The 22,778-nt window shown below is 41.4% G+C and overlaps 1 protein-coding gene across 1 annotated transcript; it reads right to left on the bottom strand.

Moving 5' to 3' along the window:
- Positions 1-1,936: 1,936 nt before the first annotated feature.
- twsg1a (twisted gastrulation BMP signaling modulator 1a) lies at positions 1,937-22,179 on the bottom strand. Its single transcript, XM_085253645.1, has 5 exons — positions 21,757-22,179; positions 20,884-21,044; positions 9,783-9,882; positions 4,451-4,711; positions 1,937-2,431 (listed from the first exon to the last, which is right to left on the bottom strand). Exons 2-5 carry the CDS (start codon positions 21,007-21,009, stop codon positions 2,250-2,252), a joined length of 669 nt encoding a protein of 222 aa, XP_085109771.1. The 5' UTR covers positions 21,010-21,044; positions 21,757-22,179; the 3' UTR covers positions 1,937-2,249.
- Between the last annotated feature and the right edge of the window lie 599 nt (positions 22,180-22,778).

Raw genomic sequence — 22,778 nt, 5'->3', positions numbered from 1 at the left:
CACTGTCTCCAAACCATACACCATATGAGAACCCGCTAGAATCTTGTAAACTTTTGCTGCTTAAACCCATCTACCTTCACTGTTATACCTGTCTCCCTCTCATTCACGCACATTCTTCTCTCAAGAGCATATCTCAACCTCTCCAGGCTCTCTTCCACCTGCTCCCTACTCTCACTACAGATCACAATGCCATCTGCAAAAATAGTCCACAGAGACTTCTGCCTGACAATCACCCCTGCAAACACAAATGGCCACAGAGCTGATTCCTGATGTATCTGAAATGCTTGTTGCAGACCTCATTATTGTCTGGCTCCACATACATGCCCTGTATTGCCCTGACATACTCACATTATTAGCATATGTTTGCCTCTATAAGCTTACAATGGCTCATTCTTCTGTCATTAGGTAGAACTGAAACTTACATAAATGCACAAAAAAAAGATAACCACAAGTACATACACACATACATATATATGCCTTGACTAACACATATTTTCCTCAGCAAGTTTGTTGTTACTGTAACTTCCAAAGAGCAGTCACAGCCTTCGTTTCAGTCACAGGTTATTTTAAAGGATCTCTTCTTTTTCCTTAATCTTCCATCTGCCTTTGCTTTTCCTGAATGCAGCACAGAACCTATCCCAGCGGTTCACACACTGCTGTGCTACAGTTATGTCCATAGGTGTTTGGACAATGACACATCTGTTTGCATTTTTTAAACAAGGGTGCAGACATAATCTGGCCATGAAACTGCTAATTAATTACTGTTGAGTGTCAGAAAAGGATTAGAGTGCGTGCAAAAATTCCTTAATGTTTATTGCAAAACTTTTTTTTTCATTCCCCTGAATTACAGATTAAAGTAATAATTTATAAAAGAAACATTAATTTATATTCATTAAGACTGCAAACCAGTCATGGAAACCATAAACTCACCATTAAAGCATTTACTCATTTCTTGTATCAAGTCAGAAGTCACACCATTTTCATAGACTTCAATATAAGGATTAATGCAATTTTAAGGCATGTCTGCCAACATCCAGAAGCTACTTCATTTTTTATATATAGTCTGTTAGCATCACTCTGGCAAAGTAAGTGGTAAAAATACACCTAGTAGTTGGTAGAAGTGGGTGCTTCATTTATTTGGAGATCCTACCACAAACGTATTTTCTTTATAGGTTTCCTGGCTGAAAACAGTCTGGAACTAATGGCGTATGTTTAGGCTGTGGTATCGTTTTGATCTTAGCCACAAGTTCACTGCTATTCAAGCCAGTGTACAAGAGAAACTGTCAAACTGTGTTTTTAAAAAGCAACTAGAATCTAAATTTGGTGAAACCACATGCTATTCTCAATCATGTGTACTTTCCCCGAGCGCTGCGGTCGGACCCAGAAGACTGGTGGTCATCCTCACATATGAAACACATTATCCCTCTGATGATCTTTGTTGGCACCGTCGGCTCCAAACCACACAGCTGCAGTGGTGAAATGAGGTCGTGATTCAATATTTAAAAAAAAAAAAACAAGGCTTCATTGTGTCGGCCGGTGGAGGAGTCTGTGCAAACTGCTGTTGCATGCCAATTGGGAACACAATCAGTGATAGGGCACCCTGCTGCCTTTTGAAAATGTACTGGCATTACAAAGAGCATTTGTGTGTGGCGGTGAGAGATTGGCATCGGTAAATGTTCCCTTCTCCACCCACCCTCCCCACACCATTGCTTGCATGAGACTGTCGGTGAGCAGTGGAACACCTGTGGACCAGAATGGTATAATAACAACTTTGTTTCCCCAGGAAATGATGCGTTTCCTGACTTGGGCAACAGAAGAGCTGGAGACAGGCAACTAGGAAGACAAATATTTACCATTTCACTCATGCCATAAGCTTTTCACACATTTTTTTCCCCCCTCCCCAGAATATATAATGAAAGACTTTCTTAGAGACGGAAACAGTCACCAAAACGTATCTTTATTTGGCATGAGACTGGGATTTAGCGGACCATAATTGTAAAAATACATTATTCATATACAACTCTAGTAAAAAAAAAAAAAAGAAAAGAAAATGCTATAAAAAAAAAAAAAATCTAAAAATATACAGTGAAACAAAAACAGCAGAATAAAAGTTTGCAGGGGTAGGAGGAGGGCTGCAGGGGGCATTTTACAAGGTAACTGAGGAATGCTAGCACATAACAGTCATAGTTTCCTCTGTCCCCAGTCCTGCGGTATGGGGCAAGCATTTGGTACCAATATGTGCCCGCACTTCAGAAGAGACAGTTCATGCACTTCACAAGCTTGCTGCCGTAGTCCACGCACTCCGGTCCGATGCACTGGCAGCAGGCGTTGTGAAACCAGCGGTACTTGGATCCTCCCATTGACTCACAGTATAGTTTACACTGACGAATGGACACGCAGTCGTCAAAGTAGACCACAGTGCACATGCTCTCTGAAATTAAAGAACAACACGCAAAGATGATGGTGTGAGTCACAGATCCAGTAAAGAGAAAAAACTAAACCTTTAACCCTCAATTTCCTGCTTTTCCTTAAAAGCTGAGGTCAAATTGCTGCGTCAAGTATGATTGTGTGTTCTGGTGAGCTTAATGAGTTAACAGCTCAGCTCTGAGGGATTGCTTTCATTATTGCTTTATAGTAAATAAAGCAATAGAGGTTGAGAGCCAAAATGGCCTCAAATTCAAATAAAAATGGCAATGTAACACTTCCAATTCCCTTAGCTGGAGATCTTCTGGCAGCACAGTCCTGCTGTAATGATACAAAAGTCTGATCCAACCGAAACTGGTCACAGTTCAAGACTGACTCGTCAGGTCACATTTTATTACCCTCAGTGAGTGAGCCTAAATGTGAACAAAACAAGGAGACGATGGGAACAAAGGAAAAATTAAATGGCAGCAAGTCTTGTTTTGTGTGAGCCATTCAAAAACGTAAAGCAATATGAGACGGCACATTTAGGAAAAGACTGACTGCTTTTAGTGGACCATGTGGCTTCTCATCATTAGTTACAATTTCTGTGGAATACGGTGGTTTCGCTGATGTACATTTGTGGTCAGAGGTTTACATACACTCATCTCAGGCATGAATGTCATGGTAATTTTAGGCTTTTAATCATTCCTTTGAACCCTTCTCTTTCCAGGGGAGAATGATTGGACAGCATACATCTTTAACGACTTTAACAAGGATTGAAAGTACAAGGAACTCTGTGCAGATCCCGGTATCGTCAGTCCGATGAGTGCTGTGAAAACCTTTTTCTGCTGGCAAAGCGTAGTAGTAGCAGTCAACCATGATTAATAACAAGAAGTTAACAGACCTTTGCCATGTCAGGTCCAGAGCCATTCTAGAATATTCATCACCGCTTATTCAAATATTTGAATCGATTTTCTTACGCGAGCATGAATCTCTATGATCAGAAAGCTGTATATTAATATACGAACATCTGTAGGCATGACAAAAAGTTTTATTACTGGACACGCTTCGATTTCCTAGTCCAAGTTTTACTGAATGAACTGGTTCTACTGACCAATCATATTTGAGCGGGCTTTGCTTGCGTGCAGGTAAGTCATCTGTGTGCAGGGAGACGGACAGATTGCATCTGTCAAAAAGTCATTTTTTAAAGTTATCTGCTTTTGTAAACAACAATTTGCAGACAGAAGAGGAAGTCTTGGCCTGGATATCTGCCGGCCACAGAAACAAGCAAACAAAACACGCCGTTCCCCCCCCCCCCGAGGACGAGTCATCAGACTAGATTGCTGATACATCGGTGTGCATACAGCATTTAAACTTCAGATTAAAAGAACGAGCCAGTTACAAAGAACTAAAGAGCAGCTGGAAGCATTAAACTTTTAAAACCCATCTCTGAAACATAATTTATAGACATTTCTTTATCTCGTTGTTGCTACACTGTCGTTTTATTCCAATTCATTTTTTTGACTGTTTAAATCTGCTGCTTTATGTTATTCACTCACTAGGACTTACTGATTATTAGATAAAAAAATATACTTTCATGTTTTGTCTTTTTAATCTACAGTAACTGGCATAACTTTATTCCTTTTTTTGCCCTTTTTATGTTCTAAATGTACTTCTCTTTGTGTACTTTAAGTTAGTTATTTTTATTCTCTTTTATTACATTAGCAACTTATCAATCATCTGTGAAAAGCCAGTAAAAGTTTGCTTTTAAGCACGCCGAAACACATGATTAAAGCAACATAAAACATTAATAATAATAAATAACTCAAGTTTTCATTATAAAGTTGAAATTTTTAGATTTCCAACTTAAAATTTTGACATAATAATAAGCCCAAATTTTGATTGGATTGCAATAGTTCCCCCCCCAATTAATTATTATTTTTTTGGCCTCAGTGACAGAAATATGCTTTCCTTCAAACTTTATGATCACACCTCAATGTAGTAAAGTGTGAACAGGTACTTTTCCACGCTAACGCAGCGGCGTTACCTTGACTGTCGAGGCTGCCGTGGATGCTGTTGCCAGGCACGGTCACGTTCTCGTGCTGGCTGTTGAGCGTCTCCAGGAAGGAAACCAGGTTCTCGTGATGCGACAGCTCCTCTGAGACGGGGAAGGACACGACCATCATGTTGATCTGTACGTCGCCTTCCGTGAGGGCGCGGAACAGCGAGGGGATGGGATTTTGCAGCTCCTCCACGGTGCTCTTGGACGTGGCTGGAGTGTCGCTGTAGTTCTTTGGGTTACACATCCCTGATGTGAAAACAGTGAGAGCACAGTGAAGGATCAGGTCACAGGAATCATCTCAGAAAGCAGAAACTGCTGGAAGTCTTGTTTGATTGAAACTCTGACTTCACCAACACAATGCAGCTAAATAACTGACGCTCACGAGGCAATTTCCCCACTTCTCTGGATAATCCATAGACATCACTGTCAGGTTTTATTAATTCATACAAAAGTAACAGTTATTGGAGTTACTGGATTATCCAGAGTAACAATGAAACTTGGAAAATAGGGCACAAAGACCATTAATTTACATATAAAGAATTTTTCCCTCAATTTTTTACGTTGTCCAATTGTATTCATTGGATTCAGTTACATGCAGAGCCATTTGTTTTGTTTTTAACTGAAATCATTCAAATTTTAGACCTTATGCTAGTCATTTACTACACTCAGTAGCCTGGAAGGAATCAGGTTTATTAGTTTACATGATACAGTGTTTGCTGTGATCAACAATTCTCTGATGGAGGCTTTTGTATAGTTGCAAAACTCCTGAAATCTTTGAGATCATGTTTATTTCAGTGTAAATACAGTGTAAAGCAGCAGACTTTCACACAGTTTAAGAAAAAAGAAAAAGAGACCGAAGCAAAAAACTAGAACAGCAGTGAAGGAACGGGCCGGCTCACGATCCATCACAATCACAGGTTATTTTAATGTGTGAGGTTTTCTTGTCATTTTGCACAAATGAATAAGAATTCAAATCTGGTGAGAAGTTGAGGAGGCTCACAGTCAGTCCTCAGGACAAATTCATCTTGTTTTACTGAAATCTGACTGATACTCTCACAGGGGTAAGTCTCCAGGAAGTTAAACGCTTTCTGGTGACTTATCAGTCCTACACAGCAGCACGGAGGACTTAATCCTACGTACGAACAGCCAAGACTGAGGTTTCCGTGGGTTTCCCCTAAATTTCATACTTTCATTCCTATAAAACTTCTACTTTATTAAAAAAGTTGAGAATCATGACCATTCCAAAACACCTGAGAGGCAACAAAATTGTGTGTCTCTCTCTCTCTCTCACACGTTTGTCTCCTTCACTAATCCACAACGTTAATTTCCCTCATTAAGAAAAAAAAAAAGCAAATCTAAGTCTAATATTTTGATGTTTGATCTTAAGAAAAATGTTAGATCATAATTAAGAAAATTAAAAATCCTACAACTTACCCTCTTCTTTTATAATTTACAGTCTTTTAATGAACCTACTCACTGAGAACTGTGCGATTCAAGTGAAGAGTAAACATTATGGCATTTTTATTCAGATATATCACCAAGGACGTGACTGTGGGTCGCAAATCTACTTGAAAAACTGAGTGAGGTAATGTCAAAAATAGATATGCATTTTTGAGCATTAAGACATTTTTCCCCCTTTACAGTCTTGAATTATCCAGTTAAATCTTAAAAAGACTGGTTTAAAGGCTAAACGGTCGAACACACACACAGACACAGCAACTCAGAAAGGGCAGTTCTGTAAAACCACACCACTGTCAAAAACGTCTCGTCTCAATTAAGGCCTTTTTAACACTTCATTTAATTTCCAGATACAGTAGTAATCACTCGACAAAGTCCCCACATCAAGATATGATCTTCCTAAGCCTTCAAATGAGTCAAAGTGAATTATAGTTAATGACTAAATCATTTTATGGAGAACGGAGTTTGACAGAGGAATTGGATTACAAAACTGATGCTAAAAGCAGAGCCAGAACAGCTGTTTTCGATAAAATGTACACATGGGTCCTCCCTCCATGTCCTCCCTCCCTCCCTCCTCTAAAATATAAACAGTCCTCTCCCCTCCACTCGGCCGCTCTAACGGCTCTCAGACACACACTTCAAAGTAGATGGAATTTGGCACAGGGAGCGTGTTTAGAGTGAAAACTTACTTAAAGTAGACATAAGGGTAGCGGCAAGGAGGAAAAGCAAAAACATAAATGAGGAGTATAAACTTGCTCAAAGCTAAAAGCCATCCTCGGTGTATTGTAAAAGGCCTGTCCGGGAGGAAAACGGCACGTAACATCTGTGCAGCAGCAGCAGGAGCAGCAGGATGGAGTTCAGAGCTCAGTGTCAGATTCTTGTGTTCGTGTTCCACATGAAAGAGCTTTAATAAAGCTTCCTTGTCAGCACGTGAAGCAATATCTGTCTGCTGGAGCTGATCTGAGAGAAGACTGGTTTACGAGGGCGAGAGCTCAAACCTCGTGCTTGCGTTCTCGCACAAACTCCAAACAGCGTGAGGGGAATCGAGACGTGTCAACAGGTGTCCTCTCTCACACGTAGCACACAGCTTCAACATGTTAAACCAACAGTGTGCGCGCGAGTGTTATCGCTTCTGGAAATCTGTTTTATTTAGATGAGGGAGTCTCCTACGCCACGCAGACTTTGTGGGATCTGGAAGGTTATTAAGAGCGTTTCAATCTATGCAAGTGCAGCGTGTGAAAATGGCTACGGATAAAATTCTTAACAGATGCAGGCACCCTCCACAGGAAGGGATTTTGGGGGTGGGGTTAAACAACCTCCACCAAATAAATAAGTAAATAAATAAAAACCAAAAGAAGTGCAAAATAAGCTAAATCCACATGCTAAGCTACATACAGAATTACAAAACAAACAAATTTAGGGGGAGCCGCAAAACCACCAGAGACAGAAACAAAGAAATATCAAACGAGAGATGCGAAATGGAAAGCAGAACACACACAAATGCACAAATGATCAAGGACACAGAAAAGAATGTGCAAAGCAGCTTTAAAGAGGAACAGTCCAACCACAAAACAAGAGGCAAAAACATCACAAAGAAATAAAATAAGCAAGAAAGTCAGAACAGACACACAAACAACTACAAGATAAAATACAAAAAGGACACAAAACAGTGAGAGTGACACAAAAATACCTGCGAGAGTCAAACACACAAAATGAGAATAATGAGATGCACAGCTAAATTACAGCTTTAAAAAAAACAACAAAACACTCGTACAGTCTGGATGTCGTGCAGCCGTGTAGCGGAGGTGGGATAGCTTTAACAGCTCCGAGTCAGGCTCTTAAACTTTGACTCTGCTCACTGTTTCTCTTGTTTTTTACCAATCTGCCTTTAAGTCTGGTTTTCAAACCACCCCTGCTGCTTTGAAGTGAGTTACAGTTTTAACCAAAAGTCAAGAGTTCGTTTAAGCAGCTCGGCCTCGCTGTCCCTTCGGGGCCTCTTCATCCTTTGATCTTCGGGAGCACCTCGAGACTTCTGTCCATATGTGGAAGTGCTACTTTAATTTCCTGTGCTCTGATAAACAGTCGTCCTCTCCGCACGGAGGCCGAGACACGTTTGATATCTGGCTCTGCTCACCTCACACTCTGGTATCACAGCAGCAACACCCTGAGCAAACTGCAGCGGTTTAAACCTGTGTGCTTCTCAGCTGTCGAGCGCATTACAGCCGAGCTCTCAGGCTTTTACTGGGAGAAAGAGCTCAGAGATGAGACTTCAACTGCCACGTTCAGGTATGGATACAGATCAGTGTCAGAATTATTTGAACTACCTTACGAGTCAAAATATCTGGGGGGAGTTTAACACTTGCTGTGACAAGTCGTCAGGGTTTCTTACAACAAAACTGGGATTTCATTTGACAAAATGCAATCTTGGAACCACTGATGATCATCTGACAACGATTTAGCTCTTGAGATCTTTGGAATCATCTACATTCGTAACTAATGTTTGGTGCACACAAGCTAAATGATTGAGCTAATAGGCTAGCCTCTGGGTTCCCTGATGAGCTCAGCTCATCTTTATGGGGAAATTATGGTTCACCAATGGCAGTGTGGGCAGCCTGGGACTGCATGGCTACCTGCAGAGCACGCCTGTGGTCAGATTAGGTTGCTGTGGGTCCATCAGGTGCAGAGAATAGTAAACTTCTAGCACACGAAGATGATTTGGGGAAATTTGTGGAATTTTTTTGAACTTCTACCTTTTTGCTACCTTCCCTGTCCTCGCCTACTCATCAACCGATCAGCAATGAACACACTCATCCATGTCAAGCACCATGCAGCGTGGATTTTGGACGACTGTCGGGAGCATATTTACATGGTTTGAAAACCCCTCTTCGTGGACAAATCCCTCCATAAATCGAAACAATCAGGGTAGCATAAACTAAGCATGACACAGGCTCTGCTTCTATGCCACGACACTTCATCAAATTTTGCTTCCTCCTTCACATCACACTATGAATGTTTCAGAAGAAGTCTGCACAGTTCTCACCACATTTTTCTTCAAGTCAATCTGATCTATAAAGAGGACAGAGTCATTTTTCCAAACACAGAGGAACTTGTGTAATACTTCTGACTGAAACAAGCTCTGTCTTGGGCTGGCCTTAAAGCCATGTATTCTCATTGTTATGGGTACTTTTCCCTATGCAACCCTCTGAACATAGGCAGGATTCACAACAGAGTCCAGTACCAGCACTGTGTATAGCTCCCAAAGCCTCATGTTAAACCTGAATCAGTGGTGAAAGATGCACGATTAGCCATTTGTCCATGTTTTTTCTCAACATGGAGGAAAAAAAACAAAAACTCTGCTTCAGAAAAGGCAGCAAAAAAAAAAAAAAAAAAAAAAAAGAAAAAAAAAAGCAGGAGACCTTGGGCCTGATGTCTCACCCCATTTCTCTCTGACGGAGGAGGGGACGGCAGCGCTTTCATGTCACCTTTTTTGAGTGTAGAGTGAGCGATGAGGTGATTCAAGTTGAGTCATACAGTTCAGAAGGACAAAACAAAAACACTGTGATGTGACGTGGTGCTGTATGTGTGCGTGTTTGCACTTCAGTCTTGCGTCGCTGGTTACCGATGGAAATAAATCCTTGTAAACAAAACTTCACAACAAATTCAGCACTGCGGTACACACATCCATCGCTTCTGACACTAATGTCTTACGCACATGTTGAGCTCAGCAGATATCACCAACCTGCTCAGTGTGCAGAAGCCTGAACTAACAGTGAAGTTCTCCAAACCTAAAACAACACGGACCAACTTTCTGTCAGCTTTAAAATGCGTTGCTAATAAAAACGGAGTCCCCTGCACTCACCCACGCAGTCGCAGCACTCCTCCCAAAGATTCCCCAGACACAGCATGCACTCTTTACAGCAGGAGCAGTTCCCATCAGACGGACGACACTGGCACAGCTCCTGCAGGAGAAAACACAAACGTGCATCCGTAAAGCACAAACAGCTCGTGACTCGTTGCAAAAACACTGGATAGTACTGGCTGCTGTCCTGATTATTATGCTACTGGTTGTACAAGCATACTTGCTACACATCAGTAATTTTTTCCACTGAGATAAAGAGTGTGGACAGCGAGCATAGAAGCAAACCATTACAGAGACCTGTGCACAAACTGGAAATTATATTTTATGAAGGTAAAATATGGAAATGAACAAATTTAACCACGACCAACCGAAATGTTTCCTTTGCTATACACCACAAACACACTTTGTCCATGATGTAGGAATGGCAGCAATAATGCCAGCCACAGACGTGAGATGTCGACTGATACATTATAATGCAGAATGGCACGCTTATGTGGAACAGTGTCATCACGTAGTTTGTCCAGCAGAGTGACTTTGATGTCCACTGTGTCCAATACAGACATCACCGCAGACTGTACAGGCTTTGGTTAGGATGTCTAATATTAAAGTTAGTGACAATGAAAGTATGACTGAACAAATATGGCTTGTTTGGAAAGGTTGGAGGATGAAGCCTCTTCTCTCTTAAAAGAACACGGCAGCACGGCTTTTGTTTGCAAAGCGTCTTCTGAACAACAATTCTGGGACAATGTCCTTTAGACAGATGAGCCCAAAGTGGAGATGTTTGACCTGAATGCACAAACACCTCATTCAAACTCCTGTGTATATGGAAGTTTCCTACAGTCAAATATGACTCTAGTCAATGCATTCTGTATGTCTTCTTCAGTAGTCTTTCTCACTCACTATGTGTTAATAGACCTCTCTGCATTGAATCATACTTGTTATTAATCTATGTCTCTCTTCCACAGCATGTCTTTTGTCCTGTCTTCCTTCTCTCTCCCCAAAAAGTCGCAGCAGATGGCCCCGCCCCTCCCTGAGTCTGGTTCTGCCAGAGGTTTCTTCCTGTTAAAAGGGAGTTTTTCCTTCCCACTGTCGCCTAAGTGCTTGCTCATAGGGGGGTCATATGATTGTTGTGTTCTTCTCTTTATGTGTTATTGTAGGGTCTACCTTACAATATAAAGCACCTTGAGGAGACGGTTGTTGTGATTTGCTGTATAAATAAAACTGAATTGAAAGTATCTGGCAAAATTGGCTTAAACAACAGGACAATGGTTCCAAACACAGCAGCAAATCTACAACAGGCTGAAAAAGAAAAGATTCTACAGCCCAGTCTGGACCTCACCCTACATGCACTGAAGCAATGCCGTAAAGAAGAATTCCTCAACAGTGATGCAGCAGTCTGATAAAGTCATACACAATATAATTATTTAGTAGCCCTACAAGCCATTGAATCGTGGGGTGTACCTCGTTTTCACAGGACTGTATGCATTAAACACTGCTTAACAAAACCCGACTACTAAACTCATCTCAGTCCTGATGAATTTGATGCGGAGGTGTCTGACAGGTGCAGCAGAAGCTTCAAATCACAGCAAACACGCTGCTCAAACAGCAGACGTGCCATTAAAACATTACAGGGCCCACACAGGCCATTACAAGACTGCGCTCTGCGTGTGGCATTCATCGAAGAATGCGAGACGTCACCGCAGACTCGAATAACTGAAAAAAAAAAAAAAAAAAGAAGAAAAATAAACGGCATTTCCTTTCATGACCGCAGCAGGTCCGGACACGTTAATCCACACTTTCACATCACAGGTCTCGGTTTATGATCGAGTTAAATATTTGACACGTTCTTTAAAGAAAAACTGCACTTTGTTACAACTTTGGTTTACTAAACCAAGAATTCAACTGATTCACAATAAAGTAGCTAATTATGTTGATGATGTTTGTACTTGTAGTCATCAGTAGCCACATGTTAACAATTTACTTAATGTAATCAATAACAGTGGTTACCATGGTTCAGCATTTTCTAATTTGATGGGTTTGTTTTATTTTGTTTTTTTTGGATTTCTGTTCATATTTTATCATTAAAAAAAAAAAAAGTGTTGGTTTTAGCCTTTTAAAATTTTTACTGCATGGAGGACGTGTCAGCGGCAAGATTTAGGAAAATCAGTGATAAAAAAAAAAAAAACAAACAAACAAAAAACCCCACTTCACCAAAAGCAGTTGACTCACAGTTTTGTTGAGATCTCAAAGCTCAAACACACCATCAATGTCTCATCTGTAAGTGGTAAGAAATTATTTTATATTCAAACAAATACTAAAACTAAGGATATTTCCGCTTTTTATTTTTTATTTTTTCCCCCGCATACTCTTTCACGTGATTCAGTTTATTTTGAAAAGTCTCAAAAGCATCTTGAGCTTTATTGTGAAAGGTTTATATGGAACATAAACAAGCGGACACGCGATGGTTTTACCATCGTTGTTGCTAACCACAACCCATAAAAAACAGGCTTGTCCGTCAGTTGTGTGGTTATATTAACATAAGAGAAAGAGAGAACTTTAAGAAATTAATATAGCCACTACAGTGACCATCAAAACGATGAAAAAAATATTGCCGTAAACAGTTTATTTTACGACACCACGAAACAAACGAAAGCGTAAAATGAAACGATAGACGTTTTTATATCGTCATCCGATATATATCGTTATATCGAACAGCCCTAGTCAGTTATGTCTTCTTTTTGACTTTAGGGCAAAAATAACCCTTTTTCCTGCAGTAGTGCCATTATTGTTATGCAAGCTGACCAATTTTAGAGACGCCAGCTGTAGAGAGCATCATCTCCCTTCTCTTGATTATAGTGGAACTAAAAATTCCACTTCTCATGTAGTCCCTAATCCCCAAAGAAGTTTTTCTACAGAAACTACGAATCCTAATGAAATCCACAAGATCAAATCCAGCCCATCAGATGAGAGTTAACACTTAAAGGAGAATTGGATATTGAACATGCTCGCTGGTGACATCCAGGTTGGCCCACAGACTTTCTGAGGACAATTATTAAGACTCATTTTTCTGCCTGTTAGGAAGGTTTTGCCAAATTCTCACAGAGGAGGAGGAGGATTAAAGTGGTTTTCATGTTTGCTAACAAGGAAAAGATCCAGGTTAACTTCTAAGAGGAAATAAATCTTTTGCTTTAGGAAATTTTTAAAAAAAAAAAAAAAAAAAAAAAAAAACCCTGCCAAAGCAACAGGTGATGATACAGCCCAAACCATGCAGGCCAATCAGAAGCCTACAAACAATAACACACAGTGCACACTGAGTTCAACAAGATAAATAAAAGCACACACATTTGACCTTGCAAGACAAAAATCTCTGGTTTGCTTGTCTGCAGGTAAATGCCAAAAAATCTTGAAAAATTTTCAAGAAGTGCAATTTTCAGTGACTTAAAAAAACTAAACAAACAAACAAACAACAAAATGAACAACAATTATTAAAAGTTGAACGTGTGCAAAGATCTTGTGTTTTTTTTCCTGTCCCACTCATTTTCTACATATCTGTACAGTGATGAGAGAGTTTCCATGAAACAGACACAAACATTCAAAAACATTCATGTGGATGTTTTTGAATGTCCAAAACATTCAAACTGGAACAAACTATCCTTTAAAGTCTTAAGTCTTTTCCAGACCGGAGTCCTGAAAGACTTTCACAGCTCAGGTCCTCATATTGGCACATGAAGTGAAATCTAAAGCATTTATTAAAGTACACAAAAAACTATAATAAAAACAACAGCTGTGCAAATAAGAAAGAAAATATAAAAGTCTTTGTATGACATGATCTCATACAGAGGCCTCACACACACACACACACACACACACACACACACACACACACACACACACACACACAGGCTTGAGCTCAACTGCTCACGATGCTTTTTTTTTTTTCCTTCCTTTCTCTTAGATGGAAGCTACAAGTTTCTGCAAACATCCAAAAACATGAAACCACTGCTGATGCAATACCTCCTGTACAAACACAGGGAAACAGCACTCCTGTGCTGCAGTGCAGTTTGCGTTTAGAGTTAAAACGACACAAAACTAACAAAAAAAAAGCGCAGTTGGTGGGCTTAAAAAGCAAGTGAGAGTGCCAGAGGAGCTCCTCTTCCTCCCTCCTGTTCCCCCATGACACTAAACAGGGAGCACATTCCTCCATGTCAAGGTCACTGGGATGGGGGAGGAACAGAAGGAGGGAGGGAGAAGAAAACACCTGGAGAACAGGACAGGGCTGCTCCCTCCATGACTCCTTTCTTCCAGAGTCTCCTTTGCAGTTTTGCAGAAACCATGTTTTACACATAGACAGTCTCTCTTCAGTGACTCACCATCGAGGGATTGCAAGAAACACACAGAGCTCACTTAATCACTGGCCTCTCAATCCCCAAACCTCTGATCAACATCAGATCCCATGAGTAATTATGACTCTCAAGGGTGAAATTATGAAAAACTAAACAGCTGCTCCTGGGAAGAAAACATGCAGCCTTAAATCAGGCAAAACGTATAAAAATAGAAATTAATTTTTTTTTAAAAAAAGGATGGAGGAGACTCATAGACCTGCATTTAGCCTGGCTTTAAAACAGTAACGGCTAACTGCTACTTTAGCTGGATCCACTTAAAGAAATAAAAATAAATAAAAAGTACATAACAGTACATAATCACCTTTTCTTTTGAAGAAACGTTTTAGTGAATCTTATCTAAGAACCATGTCTTTATGTGACGTATGGCACTAAAGCAAGAATGCTTTTCATTAGCTTAATTTACAGTTACTAGTAAATTTGCTTATTTATTATGAAGATGTAGGCAAAACAGGAGGGAAGTGTCAAATATAAAGCTAAAGCTAAAGCTAAAATAACTGATTAGCTTACATTTCAAAACTTAAGGAAGGCCGGCTGCAAATCTACACGTCAGATTTCCAGCCGGCCTTCGCTTCAGGAGTGTTTTGTGGAAAACTTGCTCACATGTTTAGGGGTAAGAATTTAAGAAGTGATGTTAATTACCTTATATTTGTTAAGAATGAGCTCAAGCTTAGAGGGAGCTAGCTTTAAAATAAGCACCTCTCTGTTTTTACAATCTTTGCTATGTGCAAAGACTAAGTTAGAGCTCCATGTTTTTGTTTTGGGTATTTATGGGAGTAGAAACCACAATTCACTTCAAACTTTTTTTTTCCTTTTACTTTATTTAATTCCATTTAGCACCCACATGAAGATGGGACATACAGTGGGGCAAAAAAGTATTTAGTCAGCCACCGATTGTGCAAGTTCCCCCACCTAAAATGATGACAGAGGTCAGTAATTTGCACCAGAGGTACACTTCAACTGTGAGAGACAGAATGTGAAAAAAAAAAATCCATGAATTCACATGGTAGGATTTGTAAAGAATTTATTCGTAAATTAGGGTGGAAAATAAGTATTTGGTCACCTCAAACAAGGAAAATCTCTGGCTCTCACAGACCTGTAACGTCTTCTGTAAGAAGCTTTTCTGTCCCCCACTCGTTACCTGTATGAATGGCACCTGTTTGAACTCATCATCTGTATAAAAGACACCTGTCCACAGCCTCAAACAGTCAGACTCCAAACTCCGCCATGGCCAAGACCAAAGAGCTTTCGAAGGACACCAGGAAAAGTATTGTAGACCTGCACCAGACTGGGAAGAGTGAATCTACAATAGGCAAGCAGCTTGGTGTGAAAAAATCAACTGTGGGAGCAATCATCAGAAAATGGAAGACATACAAGACCACTGATAATCTCCCTCGATCTGGGGCTCCACGCAAGATCTCATCCCGTGGGGTCAAAATGATCATGAGAACGGTGAGCAAAGATCCCAGAACCACACGGGGGGACCTGGTGAATGACCTGCAGAGAGCTGGGACCAAAGTAACAAAGGTCACCATCAGTAACACACTACAACGGCAGGGAATCAAATCCCGCAGTGCCAGACGTGTTCCGCTGCTGAAGCCAGTGCATGTCCAGGCCCGTCGGAAGTTTGCCAGAGAGCACATGGATGATACAGCAGAGGATTGGGAGAATGTCATGTGGTCAGATGAAACCAAAGTAGAACTTTTTGGTATAAACTCAACTCGTCGTGTTTGGAGGAAGAAGAATACTGAGTTGCATCCCAAGAACACCATACCTACTGTGAAGCATAGGGGTGGAAACATCATGCTATGGGGCTGTTTTTCTGCCAAGGGGACAGGACGACTGATCCGTGTTAAGGACAGAATGAATGGGGCCATGTATCGTGAGATTTTGAGCCAAAACCTCCTTCCATCAGTGAGAACTTTGAAGATGAAACGAGGCTGGGTCTTCCAACATGACAATGATCCAAAACACACCGCCCGGGCAACAAAGGAGTGGCTCCGTAAGAAGCATTTGAAAGTCCTGGAGTGGCCTAGCCAGTCTCCAGACCTCAACCCCATAGAAAATCTGTGGCGGGAGTTGAAAGTCCGTGTTGCTCGGCGACAGCCCCAAAACATCACTGCTCTCGAGAAGATCTGCATGGAGGAATGGGCCAAAATACCAGCTACTGTGTGTGCAAACCTGGTAAAGACCTATAGTAAACGTTTGACCTCTGTTATTGCCAACAAAGGTTATGTTACAAAGTATTGAGTTGTATTTTTGTTATTGACCAAATACTTATTTTCCACCCTGATTTACGAATAAATTCTTTACAAATCCTACCATGTGGATTCATGGATTTTTTTTTTCACATTCTGTCTCTCACAGTTGAAGTGTACCTCTGGTGCAAATTACTGACCTCTGTCATCATTTTAGGTGGGGGAACTTGCACAATCGGTGGCTGACTAAATACTTTTTTGCCCCACTGTATTAAAAAAACCGACTTTGTCTCAACCAGCTGACTTCTAGAAGCCTGCTGAGAGGCAGCACCTAGCATCTGTGAGCACAACCTCATCATCCAGTAAGTGTGAAGGTTACGTAATGGCCCTTTATTATCATTTGTCTAAACCAACATTAAGCTAGACTCAGATTTATAGCTACAATCTTTATAAATGTATTCTCTCCCAGAGCACCAGTGGTTTGAAGGACACCAGCAACAGCACAAAGAAAAAGAAGACGACATAAAATACAGTTCGTCTTTGGAAATGGCAACTTCTTAAATCCATCTGTACATGTAAGAGCCTTAATCTGCTGCACAATATCACAGTGGACGGGATGGCTGTCTGGAGAAACAGCTCAAAGATGGCATCTGTAAGGCCTGCACTCAGACCTCATTACTGTGTGATACGACACTGGATTTATTCTTTAAATTACAGGTCATTAAAAAAGTGAAGACTGAAAAAAAATGAGCTAACATGCAAACTGATTTGGACACAGCCACTTCTGCCTTTATTCTGAGACAAGCAATTTGTCTTCTGGCGCTACCTTTATAGTTAACGCACAGACATAATTAGTCTGTTAGTGTTAAAATATAACTACGTCCAAAAGTAGAGTTTCCATTCTTTTTACTGAAGGAAAACAAAAAGGAAACAAGGTCTCGTCCCATTTATTTTCTTTTCAAGTTCTCTTTCTTGGCTGGTATCACCCTAAAGCAGATTTCATATAAATTCGAGTAAAAACACTAAAGATTTACTTGCCTAAGCCTCTTAAACTCTTCATCTCCTGTGATAGTAAATTCAACCTCTTTGCTTTTTCACCATATTGTTTGACAAAAGAAGCTTGAAGACATCGCTTTGGGCTCGAGGAACCTCCTTCACCTCTGTCTGACGCTGTTGGGAAACAGCTGGAAAACAAATGGACAGACTAATCAGAACCAGCGGTAGTTGCAACCCTACTAACAACAATTTCCCCACTGAGGTGGATGAGGTTATCTTAACGGCTTAAAGAGCTCTTATTAGGCTACCCTTGCTCTCAAGTGGAAACCGCTGCAATCAGTCAAAGCCCGGCTGCAGCGAGACAAAAGGGCTCTGGAGGGAAAGTGAGTATGCGCTCGTCCCACCGAGCGACCGCTATTGTGTTTCAGCTTTGAAATCTGCTGCCCCACCCTGCTAAACAGCCTGGTGTGCAGAGTCCTGGACAGAGCTGGATTGTGAAGTTTTGCACACATCTTAGACTCAAAACTGTAGGTTTCTCTCCACACAGACGCACACACACCTCCTCCTGACCTTAACCTCCCCTCCCTCCTCTTCGACCTCCTGCTCTCATGTTTCCCCACCCCTTGGTGGGGGTTTAGGGAATTCAAGACAAATGACTTGAGATGGCAGCAGAGCGCAAAAGTGAGCGTCGGACAGCAAATCCCACTAATCACAAGCAACATGGAGCGTCTACAGAGGGGCTGGAGAGGCAGAAAAGTTTCTCCTTCACGGCGCACACACACATAAATCGCTCTCGCCTCTGACAGCTAGCGAGTTGGTGTCGACGGGGTCGCGGAAGCTACAGAGCTGTTGTCCGGAGCAGTGATTCATCAGGCGAAACAAGCCACCTGGAAGTAAAGAACAAATAGAGGGCCACAAATGTTCTGGGGAAACTCAAGCCAGGAAGAAGGGATTTGTTTAGGAGTTTAATCCAAAAAGAAGTAAGCTTTAAAAAAAAGAAAAGAAAAAAAAGCCACGAGAGGCTGTATTTCCTCTGAAGATTTTTGGAAGAGAGCTCATTTTTCCTCAACTGTTTTTAGATCACTTAGCAATTTAAGACCTTTGCAAAACAACAAAATCCAGGAATTTCCTGGCTACAGTGATTCACGTGAGGATTTCTCAATTTTCCTGAGGCGTTTTCACACATGAACTCAGGAAGATGTTTGTAGAATCAGTTTGGGACGCCTTCTTAAGTTTCCTTTCGCCTCAGCCACATTTTCCCCAACTGAAAAGATCAGTCTCTCTGTATTCATCGCACCATCACCTGCACTACTCTCACATCAGTGCATCAGTCACACAAAGCAAACTCTGAAAGACCAAAGGACGTCTCTTCTGGCTGTATCAGATGCTTACGCACCCTCATACAAATCCTCGGCGGGTACCTCTTAGAAAAGTTGAGGGCTGTGGTGCATGTGTGAAAACAGCACAGATAAAATTCCTTGTAACAGTTTCTAAAGCTGCACACAATGTGGGAAATAAGTATTCGATCCTCTGACGAATCTGCAAGTTTGATGAAGTGATGATTTCAGTCCATTATAAGGTAGTATGTGTAACCAATAGTGTTCTTGATGACTCTGGTCCCAACTGCCTTCAGACCGTCAACGAGCTCCTCCTTTGTAGTTCTGGGCTGATCCACCACCATCATGATCATCTTCACCCCATGAGACAAGATCTTGCAGGGCGATTTATGGTCATTTTCGATATCTACAGTTTGGATTCATCTCCTGCCTCTAAGTCTTGTTTCTTTTCATACCCACTGCTCACAGCTTACATTTAACCATGTCCTACATGTCTTGTTGTACTGTTGGTAGTTGCTGCACGAAAAGTTTTCCTTGAAGCAACGTAGTGATCAAAAGGGGGAAAGGTTGGATTACCAACCAGGAAAACGGAGGAAGAGCACAGGGCTGCTTAGACCCCTCTGGGCTCTGATTCACAGCATGCCAAGCAGATTTTTTGGTAACTTAATTAATTGCAGAAACCTGAACCTTTGCATTAAAGCTGGCGCTGTAGTACTGATGTATTTTGCAATCCTGCAGCAATGCTTTTTTTTTTTTTTTTTTTTTTTGCATGGTACCCACATTAGTGGTTAAAATCAACTCGAAACTGCATACATTTAATTATTTCATTTAATTAAGCAATGAGTTTGGTCTTCATGACTAAAGCCAGACCTTCAAAATGTCTTGTTTTAGCTAAATTAAAAATAAATAAATAAATCTAAATCCAAGAAAAGACAAACTTTGGAAGCAGAATATGTTCGGGATTTTGTTGGATACGTTAATTTTTCTGCTAAACAATCTAAAAGCCAAATCTTGAACAAAGAAAAACAACAACAACAACAACAGCTTCCTCTCTTTACTTGCAAACATCGTGCTCCAAGAATAGAGTCTGGTGCAAAACAGAGCTGCAGCTCACGTTCACAAGAGGTTAAACAGGTGAAATAGCCACTGAGGTTAATGACAGTACTTTAAAGACTGTAATGGAAGAGGCAGGAAAGCTAAACACACAGCTCTGACCTACAGGACAGCAGCCAAGCAAAAATCTAGCTTGACAGCTGAAAGAAAGTCAAATCAAGAGAAGAGTTGGCCTTTCTAAAACCAACTCGAAACAAGAATTCATGAAGGAATCGGTGTTAACGCGTGGGCTGAACCCCCCATCCGAACGTGTGAGGAAAAAAGTGACATGAAGGAAGCGATGTTAAAAAGTCAACAAGCATGAATGAGTTTGATGTGAGATTTTTAAAAGCAGAGCTAAAAGAACCTGACATAAATAAATACAAACAAACGAAACAGAATGAAAGAAAGACATCCAACTCCCTATCAGCTGAAGGCTGGATAGCTTCACAGGTCCGCTCCCTTTCAGACGCCTCCAGGATTATCTAGGGAATGTATCTGCATTCTTTACAACAGATTCCATCGTTGCTCCCAGGTCCAAATCTTCATCTTATCCTGGCAGATTTTTAGACTCGATTTTGGCTGCCGTTGGATATTTACTGTTAGAAGAACTTGTATAAAACAGACCGACTGCGGAGGCATTATTTCCCCTCAGTGAATTCAGCTACCGCTCAAAGAAGCGCCGCTGTACAGTTTTGCTGCTTTTATGGAAGCAAAGCGGCAAAAAAGCGGACTCCTCGTCCACCTACTGCTGTCGCTTTAAACTCCTGACTTGTGTTTTAGCCAAGAGACACAACTGTGCCTGTTTACACAAAACAGCTGTAAACCCTGGAGGATGAAAAGCTTGAACTTGGCTGCACTTCGCCGCTTTAATCTCCAGAGAAGATCATCACATTCGTGAGTTAAGTGCACCTGAGATTATGTGTCTGCAACCACAGAGTTACCTCAAGGAGGCGAAGCCTGTTTGCAAACACTCGTTCTTTCACACACCGCCTCACCACAAACATCCAGGACTCGGCTCCACGTTTAAGGTGCAAAAACCAAAAGCAGCTCATGGGAAAACCTCAGCATCCCTTACCTGGATGAGACATTTGCTGACATCACTGGCGCAGAGGGCTTTGTTGCAACCGGAGGTCAGAGATAATATTGAAAGGAGGAAGAGGAGAACGGCGACAGCGGGGAGGATCAGCTCACCGGGCCTCATCCTGACGGCTCACCAGCAAGGCACTGGGAAAAGTCCTACATCAATGAGAGACACAGCACAGGATCTTGGATCAGGAATGGAGGATTAAGGCAAACAAACAACAACAGTTTAATTCCAAAAGAGGAAAGTGAAGCTCTGTTCGACTGGAGAGCTCTCCTCCATTTTGTGTGAGAGTTAACATCTAACTTCTACTGTTAAACACACACACACACACACACACACACACACACACACACACACAGGAATAAAGTTTCATCCTAAAGTAGATGCAAATGTGCTGTCACGTGTGCAGGAACTCACTGCTTTGCCTTTCTGTAAAGTCTTAATTTGAACTTTTCTAAAACGCTCGCGTCACATCTCATTCAAAGCCAGCACTGCTTACTTTACTGAAGAACAACAACAACAACAACACACACATACACACATCTGGCAACATCAGCTCCCTTTCTCCCCCCTTTCTTCACCCCCTTCTATTTTTGTCGCGCTTTAACACTCTCTCCCATCTCGCTCCTACACTTCAACACTTGCAGCACATTGTTGCATTTCGCATGACGGCGAGAGAAAACATGTGAGGAACATTAGCTCCCCGAGTCCTGAACGCGTTTCTTCACCTCTCTTTTTCCCCTCCCCTGCTCCGCTCAAAACTTTGTCTCACTCGCACGCAGACACAAGAGAATCGAGTGCGCAAAATGAAAAGAAAAAAAATAACAGCGAGTAAATGCAGATATTAGAGAGTCTCAAACTTACCACAACGCAGTTAACGAGCTCGAGGTTCTCCTTTTTTTTTAAGGAGGACTGGGGTTGTGCTCTCTTTGAACCTCTCCAGGATGGTGTTCTGCCGCCGCTCAAGTGTCCACTGTGTCCAGAGGGCGTCAGTCTCTCCGCAGCACAAAGCGACAGGCAGTCGGGCGCCTTAAAGGCACACACACACTCCCTTTTCTATCCGGCGTCTGTGCAGGAAAACACCGGGTCTCGGGTCTCACACAGTCACCGGGTGACGCGCATGAATCATTCAGCTCACCTTTAACGTAAATATGAGCCCGGAGCAAAGTTTGAGAGGTCGGTGCGTAAAAGTGTCGTGCGTAAAATTCGCTTCTTCCAACGCAGGTGGGTTATGTTTGCCTTTTTCTTTCGCCCCCAACAACAAAGGAAGTATTTACTTTTCACTCCACCCCCTGCCCAATTACATACCCCCTTTTGTCTCCACTCTCATTAGTGGCCTTGTGGGTTGCTCATTAGGTCACCTGAAGCCGTGAAGCTGATCAGACTTCCAGCCGCGACGCCACCCTTCGCTCATTTGTTGCCGCCGCGGAAACCCTCTGATGGGGCGTTTAACTCCACAGGTGTTTTTTGTGAAACTTCATCAAAGACCCAACTGGCCACCACTTCCATAGCTGCAGGGGAGGAAGGCGAATTACAATTTTAATCGGATTTTTTTTTTTTTTAATCTTAACAAAGGTTAATTAACTTTAAATTTGTGATAAATTATGTTTTGGACTAAAAGTCAGGTTTGAAAGTTGTCAAGATTAGTTTAATCAATTGCTTATGTTTATTTTATTTTCATTTGTTATGAGTTCTGTGGGTGTCAGAGGGAATATGAATATGTCAAAGAAAGTGTAAAAAAATCAGAGAATTATTGTGATGTATAACCAAACCAAAATATACGAAAATGTACCTATAGTAAAAATACTTTTCATCCAAAGTGTCCCTCTTAAGAATCCTACACATTATATTATTGAATCATAATTACTGATTGACGGATACGTGTA

The sequence above is a fragment of the Mchenga conophoros genome, linkage group LG18, assembly GCF_057382185.1.
Source record: "Mchenga conophoros isolate Kocher_MC1m ecotype Shallow Benthic linkage group LG18, M_conophoros_male_GT1.1, whole genome shotgun sequence".
Lineage (NCBI taxonomy): Eukaryota > Metazoa > Chordata > Actinopteri > Cichliformes > Cichlidae > Mchenga > Mchenga conophoros.
Note: the sequence above shows the minus strand (reverse complement) of the source record. Positions and strands in the feature narration are given on the sequence as shown.

What these genes read in the sequence shown, in the direction of transcription:
- twsg1a (XM_085253645.1), bottom strand. Translation starts at nt 21,009, where the DNA reads ATGAGGCCCGGTGAGCTGATCCTCCCCGCTGTCGCCGTTCTCCTCTTC. An exon ending in TCAGCAAATGTCTCATCCAG is followed by an intron (nt 9,883 to 20,883) that starts GTAAGGGATGCT and finishes TTTCTCCTGCAG; the next exon opens with GAGCTGTGCCAGTGTCGTCC. An exon ending in CGGCAGCCTCGACAGTCAAG is followed by an intron (nt 2,432 to 4,450) that starts GTAACGCCGCTG and finishes CTTTAATTTCAG; the next exon opens with AGAGCATGTGCACTGTGGTC.